We start from the raw sequence: 18,794 nt of genomic DNA, 5'->3' as shown, positions 1-18,794 counted from the left end.
TCTCGGCCTCCCAAAGTGCTGGGATTACAGGCTTGAGCCACCGCGCCCGGCCAGTACAAGTATTAAAAGAACTGGCCGGGTGCAGTGGCTCACTGCTGTAATCCCAGCACTTTGAGTGGCCAAGGCGGGTGGATCACTTGAGGTCAGGAATTTGAGACCAGCCTGGCCAATATGGCAAAACCCTGTCTCTACTAAAAATACCCATATTAGCTAGTTATGGTGGCATGTGCTTGTAATCCCAGCAACTCGGGAGACTGAGGCTGGAGGATCGCTTGAACCTGGGAGGTGGAGGTTGCAGTGAGCTGAGATGGCGCCACTGCACTCCACCCTGGGTGACAGAGTGAGACTCTATCTCAGAATAATAATAATAATAATAATAATAATTTTTACTTAAAAGTATGTATTCGTTTGTATTACTGTAACAATGCAGCAACGAGGAGCATTCCAAAACTCAGGGGTTTAACACAATAGATATTTATTGCTGCTGATGCCTTTGCGAGTCTGCTGCAGTTTGGCTGACATGGGCTGGGCTGGGCTGCAGGCTCCGCAGCATGTTGGGCAGCTGGAGCGCTCTCTTTCACTGCAGGACAACCTCCTCTCCATCATGGGCTCTGCTAGGACATGCTCTTCTCACAGCGATGGCTGCAGGACAAGAGGGCAAGGCTGCGGCTGGAGATGGCACACAGTCACTGGCAGAGCTCAAAGTGGGACAAAGAGGTATATTCTTCCCACACTGAGCTCATGACAAGGATGTGGAGGCAGAGAAGAGGTAAGAATTGGAGGCTTCAATCCAATCCACCACAGGGAAAGTCAAGGCTGACCTTCACCGCCTGGGTTTCGAAGTCTTCCATTGTCTGGCCTCGCCCCATCCATCCAACTCAAACGCCTCCCTTGGGGACTTCAGGTTGTCACAGATCTTGGGAATCTTACAGAAGTCGGACAGGATTGGGCAGTTCCAGTCAGTGAGCAATGTTCCAACAGTAGGCCCGGTTTTGCCTGGTCTCTGCTTTCCCACCACATGAGGAAGAGGGAGGAATTTTCTGGGCCCACTTGTTATTGGTAGTTTTTACAAAATAAACAAATGTTAAACAATTTCTCCTCTAGGAAATAAACTGAGCCAGGGATTCTCTTTGTGATTTTTTTTTCTTTTTTGGCTCTTTGGGGAAAAATAGCTCTAGGAATTATTTTCTCTATAAACAATGGCAACAGTTTATTTTGTTGGCTTGACTTGGATCCTCCCCACTTCCTTTTTTTGGATTGAGAGGTTGGCTACAGAATGAGAAAGAAATACTTTTTTATTCTTTTTTTGTGTGTGGTTTCTCTGGCTGGAAAATAAAAGCTCTGCATTCTTTCTGTATTCAGTGCACTTCAAAGTCATAAAAATTTGGATAAAGTACATCAGGGTTATGGGTGTTCTAGATTTCAGTCTTTTTATAACTTCCTCCTATTTCACATTCGTTTCACCTCAGGTTAAAGGAACGCTTTTGAAAAGTATGATTTGATCCTAGCAATGGATGCAGCAAAAATACTGGGGTCAATAAGTTAAATTAAAAGGCTTTTATAAAGAAGAAGAAGAAAAGAAGAAGCAAAACTATATTTTGCAAACTTTAAGCTTAAGACTGCATGACAGTGGAAGAATTTCCCAGCTGTATTCTTATAAAGAATATATGCTGTGAAAATATTTTTCAAAGTTTACCAGAGCAAAAAAGTTTGAATTAAAGGAAACTAACTTCATAAACCTCTGAACTTATTTTCCCAGCTTACGTAGGCACTTCCTGCAGATTTGTTTTTAGTATCTTTCTATATATATTTGGTTTCTTTTCTTTCCCACAAACATCTGAATATTCTCATGTGTATGGGTTTTACAGTATTACCTAAATGTATGTTTCAGTGATATATTGAGGAGAGAAAAGCAAGTTTCAAAACTGTATGTATAGGTGGTGTTACTTTTGCTAAGAACTATATATGTGTGTTTATCTATCTACCCATCACCTATCTTTCTAGAGATATATAAATGCACTAGTATAAAAATGCGCAAGACGGCCAGGCGCGGTGGCTCACGCCTGTAATCCCAGCACTTTGGGAGGCCGAGGCGGGAGGATCACGAGGTCAGGAGATCGAGACCATCCTGGCTAACATGGTAAAACCCCGTCTCTACTAAAAATAATAATGATAAAAAATTAGCTGGGCATGGTGGTGGGCGCCTATAGTCCCAGCTACTTGGGAGGCTGAGGCAGGAGAATGGCATGAACCCGGGAGGCAGAGCTTGCCGTGAGCCGAGATTGTGCCACTGCACTCCAGCCTGGGCAACAGATCTAGACTCCATCTAAAAAAAAAAAAAAAAAAAAAATGAGCAAGACGTGACTATAAGGAAGACAGACTATGAAATTACCTTCAGGTGCTGGTTTTGTTTGTTTGTTTGTTTGTTTGAGATGGAGTCTTGCTCTGTTGCCCAGGCTGGAGTGCAGTGGTATGATCTCCACTCACGGCAGCCTCTGCCTCCCAGGTTCAAGTGATTCTCCTGCCTCAGCCTCCCGCGTAGCTGGGATTACAGGCATCCACCACCCCACCTGGCTAATTTTTGTATTTTTAGTAGATACAGGGTTTCACCATGTTGGCCAGGCTGGTCTTGAACTCCTGACCTTAGGTGATCCACCCACCTCCACCCCCCAAAGTGCTGGGATTACAGGTGTAAGCCACTGCGCCCAGCCCCACATGTTGTTTTAGTTCATTTTCTGGTGCTATACCAGAATACCACAAACAAATATTAATTTACAAAGAAAATAAATGCATTCCTCACAGTTCTGGAGGCTGAGAAGTCCAAGAACATGGTGCTGGCAACTGGTGACAGACTTTGTGCTGCATCCTAACATGGCAGAAGGACAAGTGAGTGTGTGAGACTGAGAGGAAATGGGGGCTGAACTTCATCTTTGTTTTCTTTTTTTTTTGAGATGGTGTCTTACTCTGTCACCCAGTCCAGTCAGTGGTTCACTGCATCTTGATCTCCCAGGCTCAGGTGATCCTCCCACCTCAGCCCCCTGATTAACTGGGACTATTAAGTGTGTACCATCCTGCCTGGCTAATTTTAAAAAAAATTTTGTAGAGACAAGCTCTCACTATGTTGCCCAGGCTGGTCTCGAATTCCTGAGCTCAAATGATAATCCTACTTTCGCCTCCCGAAGTGCTACAATTACAGGTGTGAGCCACCATGCCTAGCTGAACTCCATCCTTTCATCAGGGGCCTACTCCTGCAATAACAAACCCACTCCTGTGATAATGGCATTAATCCGTGCATGAAGGCAGAGACCTCATGACCTAATCATCTCCTAACGGTCCCACCTTCCCACCTCTTAATACCATCACAATGGCAATGAAACTTAACTACGAGTTTTGAAGGGTGCATTCAAACCATAGCAGGTGTTAGCTTTCTCCCTACGTACTTACCTATTGTGCATGTTTCAATTTGTCTATGATAAACATATTATTACTCATAATACTAAATGAGATTTCTTTTTAATAGAAGAAATAGATGTTGAACAGTTTGGTCTTTTTTCCCTGAGAAATTGTAAAACTTCTCTAAGTCTAAGGAAACTAATAACAAAATCTCTATGTGGGGCCTTGTTTGAATGCTGGAAATCATATGGCTGGCAATATCGTTTTCACTAGGCAGAAAATTAGAATGAAGAAAGGTAAGCATGAGTTTAGATGCCAGTGAATGCCTTCTTCCTGAGGCTGGCACTAATGAATCCCCAGAGGAGAAGGACAGTATAGACGTCTAGGGGTATCTGAGTCTGGAGTTCGTGTAACAGATTTTATCTGCAACTTACACATGGAAGCAGTCAAAAGACCTTCAAGGTTCAGGCAGATCCTGCTAAAGGAGATATTAACTTATATGCTTAGAAGTTTTTTCCTGTGAAGATACTTTGAAAAATTCATTGCGATATGATGGATAAGATTAAATACTAGCAATATTATAAATCCCAGCACTTTGGGAGGCCAAAGTGGGAGGATCATTTGAGGCCAGGAGTTGAAGACCAGCCTGGGCAACATAGTGAGACCCCAATCTCTACAAAACAAACAAAATTTAGCCAGGTGCGGTGGCATGTGTCTGTAGTCCCAGCTACTCAAGTGGCTTAGATGGGAGGATTGCTTGAGCCAAGGAGTTTAAAGCTGCAGTGAGCTGTGATCTCACCACTGCACCCTGGTCTGGGCAACAAGGAGACCCTGTCTCAAAAAAAAAGTAAGAAATACTAGCAATATGCATAGGTTTAGATTTTGTCATATAGCTTTTTTTTTTTTTTTTTTTTAAAGAGATAAGGTATCGCAGTGTTGCTCAGGCTGGACTTAAGTTCCTGGGCTCAAGTGATTGTCCCACCTCAGCCTCCTAAGCAGCTGGGAATACAGATGCATGCCGCCATGCCTGGTTGGCATTTTATTTCTTATAAATCCAAGAGAATTACAGATCAAATTTAAATTAATCTCTATTTGGTTTTCCATATGTTGTCTACCAAAATTCATATATCTGAGAACATTTCACTGGAGCAATTATGATAGTTTATAAATGAGACAATCCCACAAACATTTTCAAGAACTTACTATATATGAGCCCCTGTACCTGTTGCTGTGAATGCAGAGATGAATGAAGAAATGGACTTTGCCTTCCGAGGTTCACCTTATCACAGAGACAAGTTTAAGATTTGCTTTGTTCTTTTACTTAAATAAGTCTTAGAACAACAAATAAAAACAAGGAAGGGTGCACTAGAGAATCTCAGCCACATCAACAATTATGAGGCTCCTTTGTTGGGTGGACCATTTTGCAATCCTGGATCAAGGTAGTTTATGCCATTGTGGGCCGCGATGCACAGGTTTAGCAAATGGGGATTAAGCAACAGCTCAGAGCAATTAGATCATATGAAGTCGCAAATGTCTACTTTATCAGGATGAATCCAAGTTTGGCTCCTGTTGCTAAAAGAAAAAAATAAAAAGCAATGCACATATTACTTACAAGCAAACCTGGGGGCGTGCCATCTATTATCAGCAATAAACAGATTTGATTCTTTTCTAAATGAGATTGTCAGGGCCCAGGGGATTTGTCAGCGTCCCGATAATCCTCAAATCATCTGCCTGCCCTACCATGGTCATAAGAAATTGTTGGTAATAAGGCTGGTTAACAATCTTCTTGTCTGGTGCATTAAAGATAATTCCACACAACCCAGAGGGTCTTAGCCAAACAACCTTCTTTATATGGTTCAACATTATGTGTGTTACCAAGCATCACCTCTTCAGAGGCTGCCAGCTCTCTGCCAACTGTGCAAGTCATTGGGCCCACCATCCTGTGCAAAACACAGGCTGGACTTGGGGAGTTTTAAATCCAGTATGGGATATGGAACCAACATAAAAACTCAGTGGCCACAAAGATGCACCAGGGACTCTGGGTCAGGTCCAGCTAATGACCCACAGCTTCAAGTAGGAAAGACTGAAGTTTCTTTTTTCTTCCTTTCACTTTATTCATCATGGTGTTCAAAATTTGGCATTTTGAATAAGTAATATATGAAGTAGCTAAACAAATTTTAAATGACAAAAGAGGATATTTTAAAAATCTTCTTCCTCTCCCTTCCTTCTCTTGCTTTATTCCCACTTCCCTGACAGGTAATCTCTGTCATCAGCACTATTTTATCCTTTCAGAGTTAAAAAAAAAAAAAAAGATAAATACAGGCAAATATGAACGAGCCTTGAAGACATTATGCTAAGTAAAATAAACCAGTTACAAAAGAACAAATATAGCCCAGTTACATTAGATTCCTACAGCAGTCAAATTCACAAAACAGAAAGTGGAATGGGGGTTGCCAGGGCCTGCAGGGAGTGGGAATGGGGAACTCATGGTTAATGGGGACAGAATTTCAGTCTGAGATGATGAAAAAGTTCCGGAGATGGAGAATGATGATGTTGATGGCTCAACAATGTGAATGTACTCAATGTCATAGAACTACACATCTAAAATGTTGAAAATGGTCTATTTTGTTATGTATGTTTACCACTATAAAGAAATAAAACAGGCCAGGCACGGTGGCTCATGCCTGTAATCCCAGCACTTTGGGAGGCTGAGGCAGGTGGATCACCTGAGGTCAGGAGTTCAAGACCAGCCTGACCAATTTGGTGAAATCCCGTCTCTACTGAAAATAAAAAAAAATTAGCTGGGCATGGTGGCAGGCGCCTGTAATCCCAGCTACTCAGGAGGCTGAGGCAGGAGAATTGTTTGAACCCAGGAGGTGGATGTTGCAGTGAGCCGAGATTGCACCACTGCACTCCAGCCTGGCGACAGAGTGAGACTCTGTCTCAAAAACAAACAAACAAACAAACAAACAAAAAAACAAAAAACCATGATGCCATGAATCACCTTGCACATAAATTCTTTCCTATGTTATGATTATTTCTTTTTCAAAGGGCTGCCTAGTAGTGGCTGATGTGGTTTGGCCCTGTGTCCCTACCCAAATCTCATCTCAAACTGTAATCCCCATGTGTCAAGGGAGGAACCTGGTGGGAAAAGTGCTGGTTTCCCCCATGTCGTTTTCGTCATAGTGAGGGAGTTCTCACGAGATCTGATGGTTTCAAAAGCGCCACTTTCCCTTGTGCTTTCTCTCTCCTGCCGCCTTGTGAAGAAGGTGCCTGCTTCCCCTTCACCTTCCGCCATGATTATAAGTTTCCTGAGGCCTTTCCAGCCATATGGAACTGTGAGTTAATTAAACCTCTTTTGTTTGTAAATTACCCAGTCTCAGGTAGCATCTTTATAGCAGTGTGAAAACGGACTAACACAGTGGCCAAGACAGGGGCCTTTCCCATTGACCTGTAAGGCAAAAACCAAGATTCTTTTTTTTTTTTTTTTTGAGACAGAGTCTCACTCTGTCGCCCAGGCTGGAGTGCAGTGGTGCAATCTCAGCTGACTGCAAGCTCTGCCTACCGGGTTCATGCGATTCTCCTGCCTTAGCCTCCCAAGTAGCTGGGATTACAGGTGCCTGCCACCACATCTGGCTAATTTTTTTGTATTTTTAGTAAAGACGGGGTTTCACCATGTTAGCCAGGATGATCTCAATCTCCTGACCTCATGATCCGTCTGCCTTGGCCTCCCAAAGTGCTTGGATTACAGATGTGAGCCACCGTGCCTCGCCAAAACCCAAAATTCTTAATAGATTTTTTTATAATGGCCCCACATCCTCTTTTATTTCCCCAATACTTGAATTGCAAAGAGACAGCCAAGGGCTAATTTCTAAACCTGGATAGAACTCCTGTGCCCACCCCCCATGCTTACATGTCTCCTTTTAATTTATTTTTCTTTTATTTATTTTTTCAGTTCATCCTTCACATGTCAACAGGTTTTCTTTTTAATTGCCTCTTGACACTCACAACTAACAAACCAAGATGGCTTGCTTTTGCTTTTCTAATCTCATCATTTAAAACTGCATATGGATTGCAATCATTTATTTGTTCTGAGGGGTAGCCCAAAGTGTTGCTGAATAATTTCTTGCGTTTTCATCACTAGTCAACTTCTCAGTCATTCATTCAACCTATACTTATTTAGTACTTACTGAGTCTCAGGCCTCAATTGAGGCATTGAAATACAGTAGCAAACTCAGTTCCCACCCTCATGGAAGTAACAGATCACAAGCAAATGAAATGACAGTAATGGCAAGCAATAAACATAAATATGTATTAATAGTAAAATTTCAGGCAGTGATAATGCTCTGCATCCCTACTTAAACAATTCAGGGCAGAGAACCCTTTTATTTGTATATATTTTTTAAAAAATTATTTAACATTTATTTTAGGTTTAGGGGTTCATGTGCAGGTTTATTATATAGGTAAATTTGTATCATGGGAGTTTTCTGAACAGGTTATTTCGTCACCCAGGTATTAAGCCTAGCACACATTATTTTTCCTGACCATCTCTCTCCTGCTACCCTCCACCCTCAAGCATCTGTTGTCCCACTCTGTGTGCCCATGAGTTCTCATCATGTAGTGCCCACTTATAAGTGAGAATATGCAGTGTTTGGTTTTCTGTTTCTGTGTTAGTTTTTTTTTTTTTTTTTGAGACGGAGTCTCGCTCTGTCACCCAAGCTGGAGTGCACTGGCCAGATCTCAGCTCACTGCAAGCTCTGCCTCCCGGGTTCACGCCATTCTCCTGCCTCAGCCTCCCGATTCTGTGTTAGTTTGTTAAGGATAATGGCCTTCAGATCCATCCATCTTCCTGCAAAGGATATGATCTCATGCTTTTTTTTTTCTTCATCTCTTTTTTTATTTTTTTGAGACAGAGTTTCGCTCTTGTTGCCCAAGTTGGAGTGCAATGGCGTGATCTTGGCTCACTGCAACCTCCGCCTCCTGGGTTCAAGTGATTCTCCTGCCTCAGCCTCCTGAGTAGCTGGGATTACAGGCACCTGCCACCACACCCAGCTAATGTTTTGTATTTTTAGTAGAGATGGGGTTTCACCATGTTAGCCAGGCTGGTCTCGAACTCCTGACCTCAAGTTATCCACCTGCCTCAGCCTCCCAGAATGCTGGGATTACAGGTGTGAGCCACCATCCCCACCGATCTCATTCTCTTTTATGGCTGCATAATATTCCACGGTGTATATGCACCACATTTTTGCTATCCAGTCTACCACTGATGGGCATTTAGGTTGATTCCATATCTTTGGTATTGTGAATAGTGCTGCAGTGAACATACATGTGCATGTGTCTTTATGATAGAATGATTGACATTCCTTTGGGTGTATACCCAGTCATGGGATTGCTAGGTTGAATGGTATTTCTGTTTTTAGGTCTCTGAGGAATCACCACACTGTCATCTACAATGGCTGAACTAATTTACACTCCCACCAACAATGTATAAGCATTCCATTTTCTCCTCAACCTCGCCAGCATCTGCTATATTTTGACTTTTTAATAATAGCCATTTTTTGTGGGGCGGGGGACAGGGTCTCGCTCTGTCACCCAGTCTGGAATGCAGTGGCACGATCTCGGCTCACTGAAACCTCCGCCTCCCAGGTTCAAGTGATTCTCCTGCCTCAGCCTCCCTAGTAGCTGGGATTACAGGTGCACACCCCCATGCCCAGCTAATTTTTGTATTTTTAGTAGAGACGGGATTTCACCATGTTGGCCAGGCTGGTCTGGAACCCCTGACTTCAAGTGATCCACCCACCTCGGCCTTCTGAAGTGTTGGGATTACAGGCGTGAGCCACCGCGCCCGGCCAATAATAGCCATTCTGACTGGTATGAGATGATATCTCATTGTGGTTTTGTTTTGCATTTCTCTAATAATCAGTGATGCTGAGCTTTTATTTCATATGATTGTTGGCTGCATATATGTCTTCTTTTGAAAAGTGTCTGTTCATGTTCTATGCCCACTTTTTAATGGGATTGTTAATTTGTTTCTTGTTAATTTGTTTAATTTTCTTATATCTGGATATAAGGCCTTTGTCAATGCAGAGTTTCCAGAATTTTTCTCCCATCTATAGATTGTCTGATCACTCTCTTAATAGTTTCCCTTGCTATGCAGAAGCTCTTTAGTTTAATTAAATCCCATTTGTCAATTTTTGCTTTTGCTGCAAATGCTTTTGGTGTTTTCCCCATGAAATCTTTGCCTGTTCCTATGTCCAGAAAGGTACTGCCTAGGTTGTCTTCCAGGGTTTTTATAGTTTGGGGTTTTACATTTAAGTCTTTAATGGAGAACCCTTTTAAAACAACACACAGATAAGGGGTTCCAAGTCCATCTGGAAAATTACTGAAGCTACTGTCTTTAGAAACTCTTGGCCGGGCGCGGTGGCTCAAGCCTGTAATCCCAGCACTTTGGGAGGCCGAGACGGGCGGATCAGGAGGTCAGGAGATCGAGACCATCCTGGCTAACAAGGTGAAACCCCGTCTCTACTAAAAAAATACAAAAAACTAGCCGGGCGAGGTGGCGGGCGCCTGTAGTCCCAGCTACTCGGGAGACTGAGGCAGGAGAATGGCGTAAACCCGGGAGGCGGAGCTTGCAGTGAGCTGAGATCCGGCCACTGCACTCCAGCCCGGGCGGCAGAGCGAGACTCGGTCTCAAAAAAAAAAAAAGAAAGAAACTCTTGTACTCAAGAAAGCTCTGGTCAAAGCAAAAACCTGTTGGTTCCGCCATACATCAACAGAGGGATCTGTGGTCATTTAAACCATAGACCTGTACCAAATCAGCCTTAAAAGCAGTCTTTTCGCCGGGGGCGCGTGGGCGTCACGCCGTGTAAGCCCAGCACTGTGGGGAGGCGGAGGCGGGGCGGATCACGAGGGGTCGATGAGGGAGTCTGGAGACCACAGGTGAAACTCGTCCTCTCTAAAAAGTACAAACACATTAGGTCCGGGGCGCCGTGGCGTTTGTGTGCGCGCGTAGGTTCCTCCTATGCTAGCTCCGCAGGTCTGAGGATCAGTTTTGATGTTTAATTGGCTGTGGGTGAACCCGGGTAGGCGGGTACTGTTGTGCATGGTGAGCCGGTGATTTGGCTGCTACTGCGTTATCGCAGCGCCCTGGAGTATGCCATGGACTCGCGCGTCTCAGTGAGAGAGAAAAAAAGAAAGAGAAAGAGGTGAAAGAGAAAAAAGAGCACGTCTGTTAAGTCTTACAATTTTTTTTTTTTATTTTATAATTTAAAATAGAGACAGGGTTCTGCCATGTGGCCCAGGCTGGTCTTGAACTCCTGGGCTCAAGCAATCTGCCCACCTCGGCATCCCAAAATGCTGGGATTATAGGTGTGAGCCACCACTGCACCCAGCCCTTTTCTATAATTTCTATCTCTTTATCAATATGAAGAACCTGTGATTACATTGGGCCCACCCAGATAATCCAGGATAATGTCCCCATCTCAAGATCCTTAACTTCACATCCTTAACTTCATTACGCAGAGTAACATACTCATAGGTGCTGGGGATTAGGATGTAGACATTTTTATGGGGCCATCACTCAGTCGACCACACCAGGGAATTAAGAATCAGCACTGGGGAACAAGATAATGACCAACCCACAAAGTAAGTGAAAAACAACAGGGGAAATTATGAAAAAAATTAATTTGGCAGAAGATGGCTCAAGAATCAACACTTTGAATTCAATAAATATGTTTTAGGTCTCCGCCAGGTGCCAGGCACTGTTTCAAGTGCTCGGGATACATTGGTGAACAAAACAGGCCAAAACCCTTCCCCCAAAAGTCTTATGTTCAACAGAGACATCATACATTAAGTACATTCTCCAGTAACTAGAAGCAGATGTGCTATGAAAAAAGGAAGGGGGGATCAGGGATGGGGGATCAGGGAAGAGGGATCAGGGAAGGGGCCCCGGAGAGTCCTGAGGCGTGTGGGGGTAACCATCCACCTGCTGACATTAGGAGGAGCTACAGTACAGCTTTGGGGGCTGAGATTAGAAAAGGATTTAGAGGTCATGAAGACGAACTCCCTTAGTTTAGACAGAGGAAGCTACGGCCTGGAAGGGCCACAAGGTGGTCGTTAGTTATTCTGTATTTGGCCTAAATTTGAGAGACAGTCCCCTCCTCTCTCCCCAAGGAGGCCAGACAGAGTCATCAGTGTTATCAAAGGCAGCTCTGCCAGGAGGTGAGGCTAGGAGGGTTTTGTATCATAGCAGCAGGAGGGATGGATGATCTCAGAGTGGAGTTCTATCTGTGCCACTGTTTAAAAATCATTCCACAGAACTTCTAATATGCCTCTTTCTAAGTGCAGTATTCTGATGTCTTAAATCAGTGACACCGGTCCTGCTCAGCCTTTGAGACTCAACTTTGGTGAAAATAACCTGTATCGGCCAGACACCAAAAGGAAGGAAAAACCGGCTTCTGATAAAGAGCCTTTGGTGTTGATCACGAAAGAAGAATCCAGCTTCATTTTCCTAATCGTTCCTGCTCCTTGCGACGTGAAAGTTATTTACATGTTACGGTAAACCATAGGTTGATTAGCTATTTTCGTCCAATATCTCCTTGGATGTGCCTATTTGCCAAAAAATGAGCCAATACAAAACCCAAATATTTCTAAGACTAACAGTGAGAGTTATTTACTTACTCACTATCACAATTACAATTACAAGATCATAACAGTTACAAGACCACGTGGTGAAAATGTAACTCATTTCTTCAGGGGACCTGTATTTGCTGAGAGCCACATTGGCTAAAATTTGAGCATTCAGGTCATTTACAGTCTGGCCCCAGACAATCCCTCGGATCCCTGCTGTGTTCTCTCTGCCCGCTCTACTCTTCCTCTAAAGACTTTCACTGATTCAGTCTCCACCACATTCCAGGTCTCCATTCCCTGCTCTGCAAAGCCCCCAGTTCCCTGCCCTCTCACGCAGAAGTAATTGCAGCAGTTCTGTACCCCTTCCCCCATACCACCAGTGGACCACAGAACCCATCCTTTCCCCATTTATCTGTCTACCTCTTTCACTACACAGATGACTTCTTTGAAAAATTGTTTGAGCAGGCTTAGTGGCTCACGCCTGAAATTCCAGCTCTTCAGGAGGCTCAAGGCAGGAGGATCACCAGAGCCCAGGAGTTCGAGGCTTCAGTGAGCTATGATCACGCCACTGTACTCCAGCCTCAGTGACAGAGTGAAACTCCATCTCTAAAACATTAAAAAAAAATTTTTTTAAAATTGTGGTTGATGGGGTTCAAGACACACTTCCTCAAAATATGGCACCTTGGCATTTGAAAAACAGCAGAAGCAGGAAGGTCTGTCTGACTTTTCTCCTGCCCTCTCCCTTGAAGCAGGTTATAAGACTTTTTTTTTCAAAGATGGAGTCTGGCTCTGTTACCCAAGCTGCAGTGCAATGGCGCGATCTCAGCTCACTGCAACCTCTGCCTCCTGGGTTCAAGCGATTCTCCTGGCTCAGCCTCCTGAGTAGCTGGAATTACAGGGGTGCACCACCATGCCCAGCTAATTTTTTTGTATTTTTAGTAGAGAGGGGGTTTCGCCATGTTGGCCAGGCTGGTCTTGAACTCCTGACCTCAGGTAATCCGCCTGCCTCAGCCTCCCAAAGTGCTGGGATTACAGGCGTGAGCCACCGTGCCTGCTCATTATAAGATTCTCACTGGATAAGTGCCTCCCCCACCTTTAGGTGGAGGAAAGGAACACCCTTGTCTGTGAAGACACAGAGAAGAGCCTGAGCAAACATGCCTTGCTAAGTTTCTTCCAGGCTATCACCATTATATCAGATTCTTTTGCCCTCCAATCACATTTCTCCACAACTGTCTATTCTTCATTAAACCTAAGCATGAAAAAATATACATTTCACTTTTTCTTTGGGTCTTTATTTTCATATGAAGGCTCCCGTGTCATGTAAAATTTACATTAAATACATTCATATGTTTTTCTTTTGTTAGTTTGAATTTTATTACAGGGGCCTCGCCCATAAACCTAGAATGGGTGGGCTAGAAACATCAAACCTCTAGAGCATAAGGGGCTGCTCCTTATCCCTAGTATGCTCCCACCCCATCCTTCTTTCCCACGTCTCTGCCAAGTGCCTATTCCTCCAGACTGCTCAGCTCAACAGGATAGTGTATCTCAAAATTATTCACCCTACTAAATTTCATATGCTCTCTTAATGCACTTGGAAAATTGGTACTTTTCTTTTCAGTTTTGGAGGCTGTGAGTAAAGACAGATTTGACTACCCTAAAGGAGGAACTCTGGATCCCTTTCTCTATTATATCTGGAAATATGTTGATATGGTTTGGCTGTATCTCCATCCAAAATCTCATCTTGAAATGTAATCCCCATAATCCCCCAAATCCCCACGCATCAAGGGAGAGACGAGGTGGAGGTCACTGAGTCATGGGGGCAGTTTCCCCCATGCTGTTCTTGTGATAGTGAGTGAGTTCTCACGAGATCGGAGAACTCACTCAGTGAGTTTGATAGTTCCTCCTGTGTTCATTCTCCTTCCTGCCACCTTGAGAAGAAGGTGCCTTACGTCCCCTTCACCTTCCACCATTATTGTAAGTTTCCTGTGGCTTCCCCAGCTATGCTGAACTGTGAGTCAATTAAAGCTCTTTCCTTTATAAATTACCCAGTCTTGGTCAGTTCTTTATAGCAGTGTGGAAACGGACTAATACATGTGTCCTCCAGATACCCACATGCTATGTAAAGTTAATAAAGCTTTATTTTAACATGTACTAGCATTAGGAAACAGTCGTTAACCTACCTACAGATTAGCAAAATGCATGAGTCAGTAATCTTTTGAAGAAACTCAATAACCCCATACCATTGTTGGTGAGAATGGGCACAGCTACAGTTCCTTCCAGCAGAATCTGAAATTGAACCAATTAGCAAATAAGTCATAGTAGGACCTACTTTAGATCCGAGGCCTTTTAAATAAGGATAACTAGTTACATAGCAATTTTCAACTGTAATGAGGCTGGTAGAACATTTTCATCATATATATATATATATATATTTTGTTTTGTTTTGTTTTGTTTTTTTGAGATGGAGTCTCGCTCTGTCACCCGAGCTGGAGTGCAGTGGTGCGATCTCAGCTCACTGCAACCTCTGCCTCCCAGGTTCAAGCAATTCTCATGCCTCAGCCTCCTGAGTAGCTGGGAATACAGGTGCCCGCCACCAGGCCTGGCTAATTTTTATATTTTTAATAGAGACAGGGTTTCACCATGTTGGCCAGGCTGGTCCTGAACTCCTAACCTCAGGTGATCTGCCCACCTTGCCTCCAAAAGTGCTGGGATTATAGGTGTGAGTCACCATCTTATACGTATTGAATACCTGCCAGGTATGTGTCACTGAGCAGGTGCTGGGGGTACGGCAGCGACAAGAAATATAAGGTCCCTGCTCTCAAAGAGGTTATGGTCTCATCCCACAGAAGGTGTTTCTAAGTTAAGACAACAACAGCTTTTCTCCCAAGGGGGCTGCCCAGCACATCACTAGCCCTGCCCCCTAAATGACAACACTGCATCCCAAAGCCCACCTGATAGATGGTTACTCATCCCATCCCACCCCACCCTCTGAGAACTGCTGGGGAAAGACACAATAAAGAAGTATTAGGTTGTTGAAAAGTAATTGTGGTTTTTGCCATCACTTTCAATTCTGTAAGTTTTTTGAGAGCAGGGACCTTGTACGTTTTGTCGCCGCTGTGCTCCCAGCACCTAGCTCAGTGACTCATACCTGGCAGGTATTCAATACATATAAGATGAAATTGTTCTTGCCATTACTTTGAGTGGCAAAAACCACAATTATTTTTGCACCAACCTAATAAATTCACAAACTGATATATCGATATGGTGGTGGAGATGACCAGGCACTGTGACAGCCATGGGGGATCTTTAGGTTATTAGCACAGGCCCCTGTGAGGAGGTGGCATGTAGGCTAAAGGTCCTGGAGGATGAGCAGGTGTAGCCATGAGCATTCTGGGGATGAGGAACGGCATGTGTGAAGGCCCCACGGTGGAAGAGAACCTCGTGGACTTAGAAAACACAGACAGAAGACAAGTGGAGCTGGAGATAAATTGGAGAGGCTGGCAGGGGCCAGACCATGTGAGGCTTTAAGGGTCATGGGGAAGAATTCAGATTTTATTCTAAAGCCACCAAAGGGTTTTAAGAAGGGAAGTGATGCAATAACAATAATAATGAGGAATAGTTAACACTACTGAGAACTTGCTTAGATTTTAAGTGTGCACTCTCTTTCTATGTATGTGTAAACTCAGTCTATCATGATAACAACCCTATGAGGTGATGAGATATTTATACCCCATTCCATAGATGAGGAAACAGAGAGCTTCAGAAACTTGACCAAAGTCACACAGCAAGTCAACTCTGGAAGTAGGAGCTATGTTATGCTTTTAAAAGGTCAGCTGGGTTGTATGGCAAAGGGGTGATTGTAGGAGGGAAGAATGGGAGCAAGGAGGCTTTGAAATAATCCATGTAAAGGATGATGATGGCTAGAAGCAGACTTGAGTGAGGCGAGTGCAGCACCAGCTTGGGAGGCAAAATTTAAGGAGAAGTCTCAGTAATTAAGATAAGTAATATTGGCCTGGCGTGGTAGCTCATGCCTGTAAGCTCAGCACTTTGGGAGGCTGAGGTGGATGGATCACTTGAGGCCATGAGTTTGAGACCAGCCTGGCCAACATGGTGAAACCCTATCTCTACTAAAAGTACAAAACAATTAGCTGGGCATGGTGGCACTTGCCTGTAGTCCTAGCTACTCGGGAGGCTGAGGGATGAGAATCGCTTGAGCCTAGGAAGTGGAGGTTACACTGTGTGAGCCGAGATCGTGCCACTGCGCTCCAGCCTGGGGGACAGAGCAAGACTCTGTCTCAAAAAAAAAAAAAAAGTAATATTCTAAACTAAAAACCAAGATAATGGAAAAATCCCATTATGAACAAAATATCAAAATTTTAATTAAAGACAGGATTGGTGTAACTGAAATTGCCTTTGCCTCAGTCTTCAGTATGGCTGGGCTGGGCACTGGCTGGGACTAAGGTGGTGACAAGAAAGTGACCAAATTTGAGTAGACAGGAGAGGCCTGAGGTGGAGCAGGCGTGGGAGCTGGGGGAGGGCACCAAGGGGTTGAGCAGTCTCTCCTGTTGGTATCGAATATAACAATTCTTAGGCTCAGCAGAAGTTTAACATCCATGTTCCCAGTCACCTGGACTTTTCCAAATCTTGGAACCCACTCTGGCTGAACAGGGTTTTTGTTTGTTGAAACGGCCACGTTTTGCATCCAAGAGCACAAGTCAGTTTCCACTGGAAGGTTCTGAGAAATGGTTTCAGGTGTAAGTTTAGAGCATGAATGGAACGGAGTCACAGCTGAAAAAGAAACACGCTGAGCGCGAAGGAAAAGACATGGTTAAGGGGTAACAAGGGCCCGGGCAGGTGAAGACCGGCAGGTGGAGGCCGGCTGGATCAGGGAAGGTGAAAGAAGAGGCAGGTGCAGGGCCCAGCCTGTTTTAACGCCTCGGCGTTCTCACCGCTGCAGAACGACTGCAGGGGGCAGAATATAGAGCTGCTGCCAGTTTCCCTGCCCAGAGAGTGCCAACAGCTGCTCTGACCTGTTGCAGGCATGTGTGTTCCAGGATGCAACCTTCCTGCATTCTCTTTGACCACTCTAGATTAATTGCTAACCAAGATATGAACGTGGTGAGGCTCACAAAGTGTTAGGCGGTATTTTAACAACAAAAACTGCAAAGAAATCCCTAGAAATGTTGGCTCTTCTGGCTGGGAAAAAGCAGTCTGTCAACAGTTGCCTCAAAAACTCAGAAGCTCAGGGAGAGTTGGATTCGGTCACCAGAGAGGCCCCTCAAAGAGGAGCCATCCATTCAGATCCTCTGGTCTGTCCCCCATGACAGCGGGGACGAAGGTCCTGAGCCCTGGCCGGGAGGGGCCGGTGACCTCGGGACTGGCCGCGGGGCAGAGCGGGTGCTGGGAGGAAGGAGAGCGTGGCTGGCGGGGCGGGGCGAAGACAGAGCGAGGCGGGGACTGGGACGGGGGTGTAGCCGTGGGGGAGTGGAAAGTGGGGTGGGTGTGGCCAAGGGCAAAGGGCGGGGCGCGCGCTTCGGGAAGATGGCGCTACGTCTACTGCGGAGGGCGGCGCGTGGAGCGGCGGCGGCGGCGCTGCTGAGGCTGTGAGTGCAGGTTCCCATTCCCCGCCTTCCCGGCCCGGCTCGCCGCGGGTGGGCTCCCTTTGCAACCCCGCGGGCCGGGCGCGGCCTCCCCAATCCCTCATGGGAACCCAGCCGGACGGGAGCACCATGCGCCTCCCTCGCGCTGGCTCGACCTCGTCCAAGGTCGCTGCCGCCCGCGCCTCCCTGTGGGTGGGCCCTTGTTGCACCCGGAAAATGGGTACACACTTTAGTCGAGTTACCTGGACTCAACCCCAAGGAACAAAACTGCCTGCCTCCCACAAATGGCAAACGTGAACGCGCTAATCTTTATCTCTGAGAGGCGGCTCGCCTGGTGAAGAACACCTGCGGTTCGTTTAACACAGCGGTTCCCAAATGGTTTGGTCTCAGGACCCGTTTACACGTCTAAAAATAATTTGAGGACCCCGAAAGCTTTTCTTATGTCTATTGATTTTTGTGGTATGAAGAATTAAACCAGAAATTTAAAAAATATTCACTTAATAACAAACCCATTAACTTTTAATACAAATAACACTTGAATGAAAATATTCTCAAAAGTGAGAAGATTGGCTCATGGTTTTATATTTTGAAAATTTCTTTGGTTTAATAAAGGACAGCTGGAGTCTCATATCAGCTGTTTTGGAGGAAGTATTTGAAAGAAATGCTGGGCTCATGCAGATGCAGATATTAGTTGGGAAAGGGAGAACCAAGCAGACCCTCTCAGCGGGTCTCAGGGACCCCCTCAGGTGTCTTTGGACCACACTCTGAGAACCGCTGGTCTAGCACTTGCCCATCGCTTAGGTACGTGCGCACATACATGGTCTTATTTGTTTCCCTTGACCACCATGTGAAGAAGTTGGGTGTCATGTTTATAAAGATGAAAAACAGGGTCAGAAAGGTTAAGGATTGTCAAAGCTCTATGACCAGTAATGAGAGAGTTTGGTTCAAACACTAAGTCTACGGCTCCTGGTCTGAAACTTTTTCTCTTTCTTTCTTTCTTTCTTTCTTTCTTTCTTTCTTTCTTTCTTTCTTTCTTTCTTTCTTTCTTTCTTTCTTTCTTTCTTTCTTTTCTTTCTTTTCTTTCTTTCTCTTTCTCTTTCTTTCTTTCTTTCTCTCTTTCTTTCTTTCTTTCTTTCTTTCTTTCTTTCTTTCTTTCTTTCTTTCTTTCTTTCT

General features: G+C 44.7%; 1 protein-coding gene and 1 long non-coding RNA gene across 7 annotated transcripts in view; one reads left to right on the top strand and one right to left on the bottom strand.

Moving 5' to 3' along the window:
• Positions 1-4,757: 4,757 nt before the first annotated feature.
• LOC108521890 (uncharacterized) overlaps positions 4,758-18,794 on the bottom strand; it is a 21,856-nt gene continuing 7,819 nt past the window's right edge. The window contains exons 3-4 of the long non-coding RNA XR_001883307.1: positions 14,202-14,307; positions 4,758-4,965 (exon numbers count right to left, since the gene is read on the bottom strand). This is a non-coding gene — a long non-coding RNA (uncharacterized LOC108521890). The remainder of the gene's footprint in view (positions 4,966-14,201; positions 14,308-18,794) is intronic.
• Positions 17,540-18,794, top strand: part of CLYBL (citramalyl-CoA lyase) — a 305,257-nt gene continuing 304,002 nt past the window's right edge. For all 6 annotated transcript variants that reach the window (XM_017861863.1, XM_017861866.1, XM_017861876.1 and 3 more), the window contains exon 1: positions 17,540-17,624. In XM_017861863.1, coding sequence (XP_017717352.1) covers positions 17,563-17,624 — 62 coding nt within the window. In that variant the 5' untranslated portion in view covers positions 17,540-17,562. The remainder of the gene's footprint in view (positions 17,625-18,794) is intronic.

This window comes from Rhinopithecus bieti, unplaced genomic scaffold, assembly GCF_001698545.2.
Source record: "Rhinopithecus bieti isolate Rb0 unplaced genomic scaffold, ASM169854v2 scaffold_2254, whole genome shotgun sequence".
Taxonomy (NCBI): domain Eukaryota; kingdom Metazoa; phylum Chordata; class Mammalia; order Primates; family Cercopithecidae; genus Rhinopithecus; species Rhinopithecus bieti.
The sequence above is the reverse complement of the archived record's forward strand: the minus strand, read 5'-3'. Positions and strand labels throughout refer to the sequence as shown.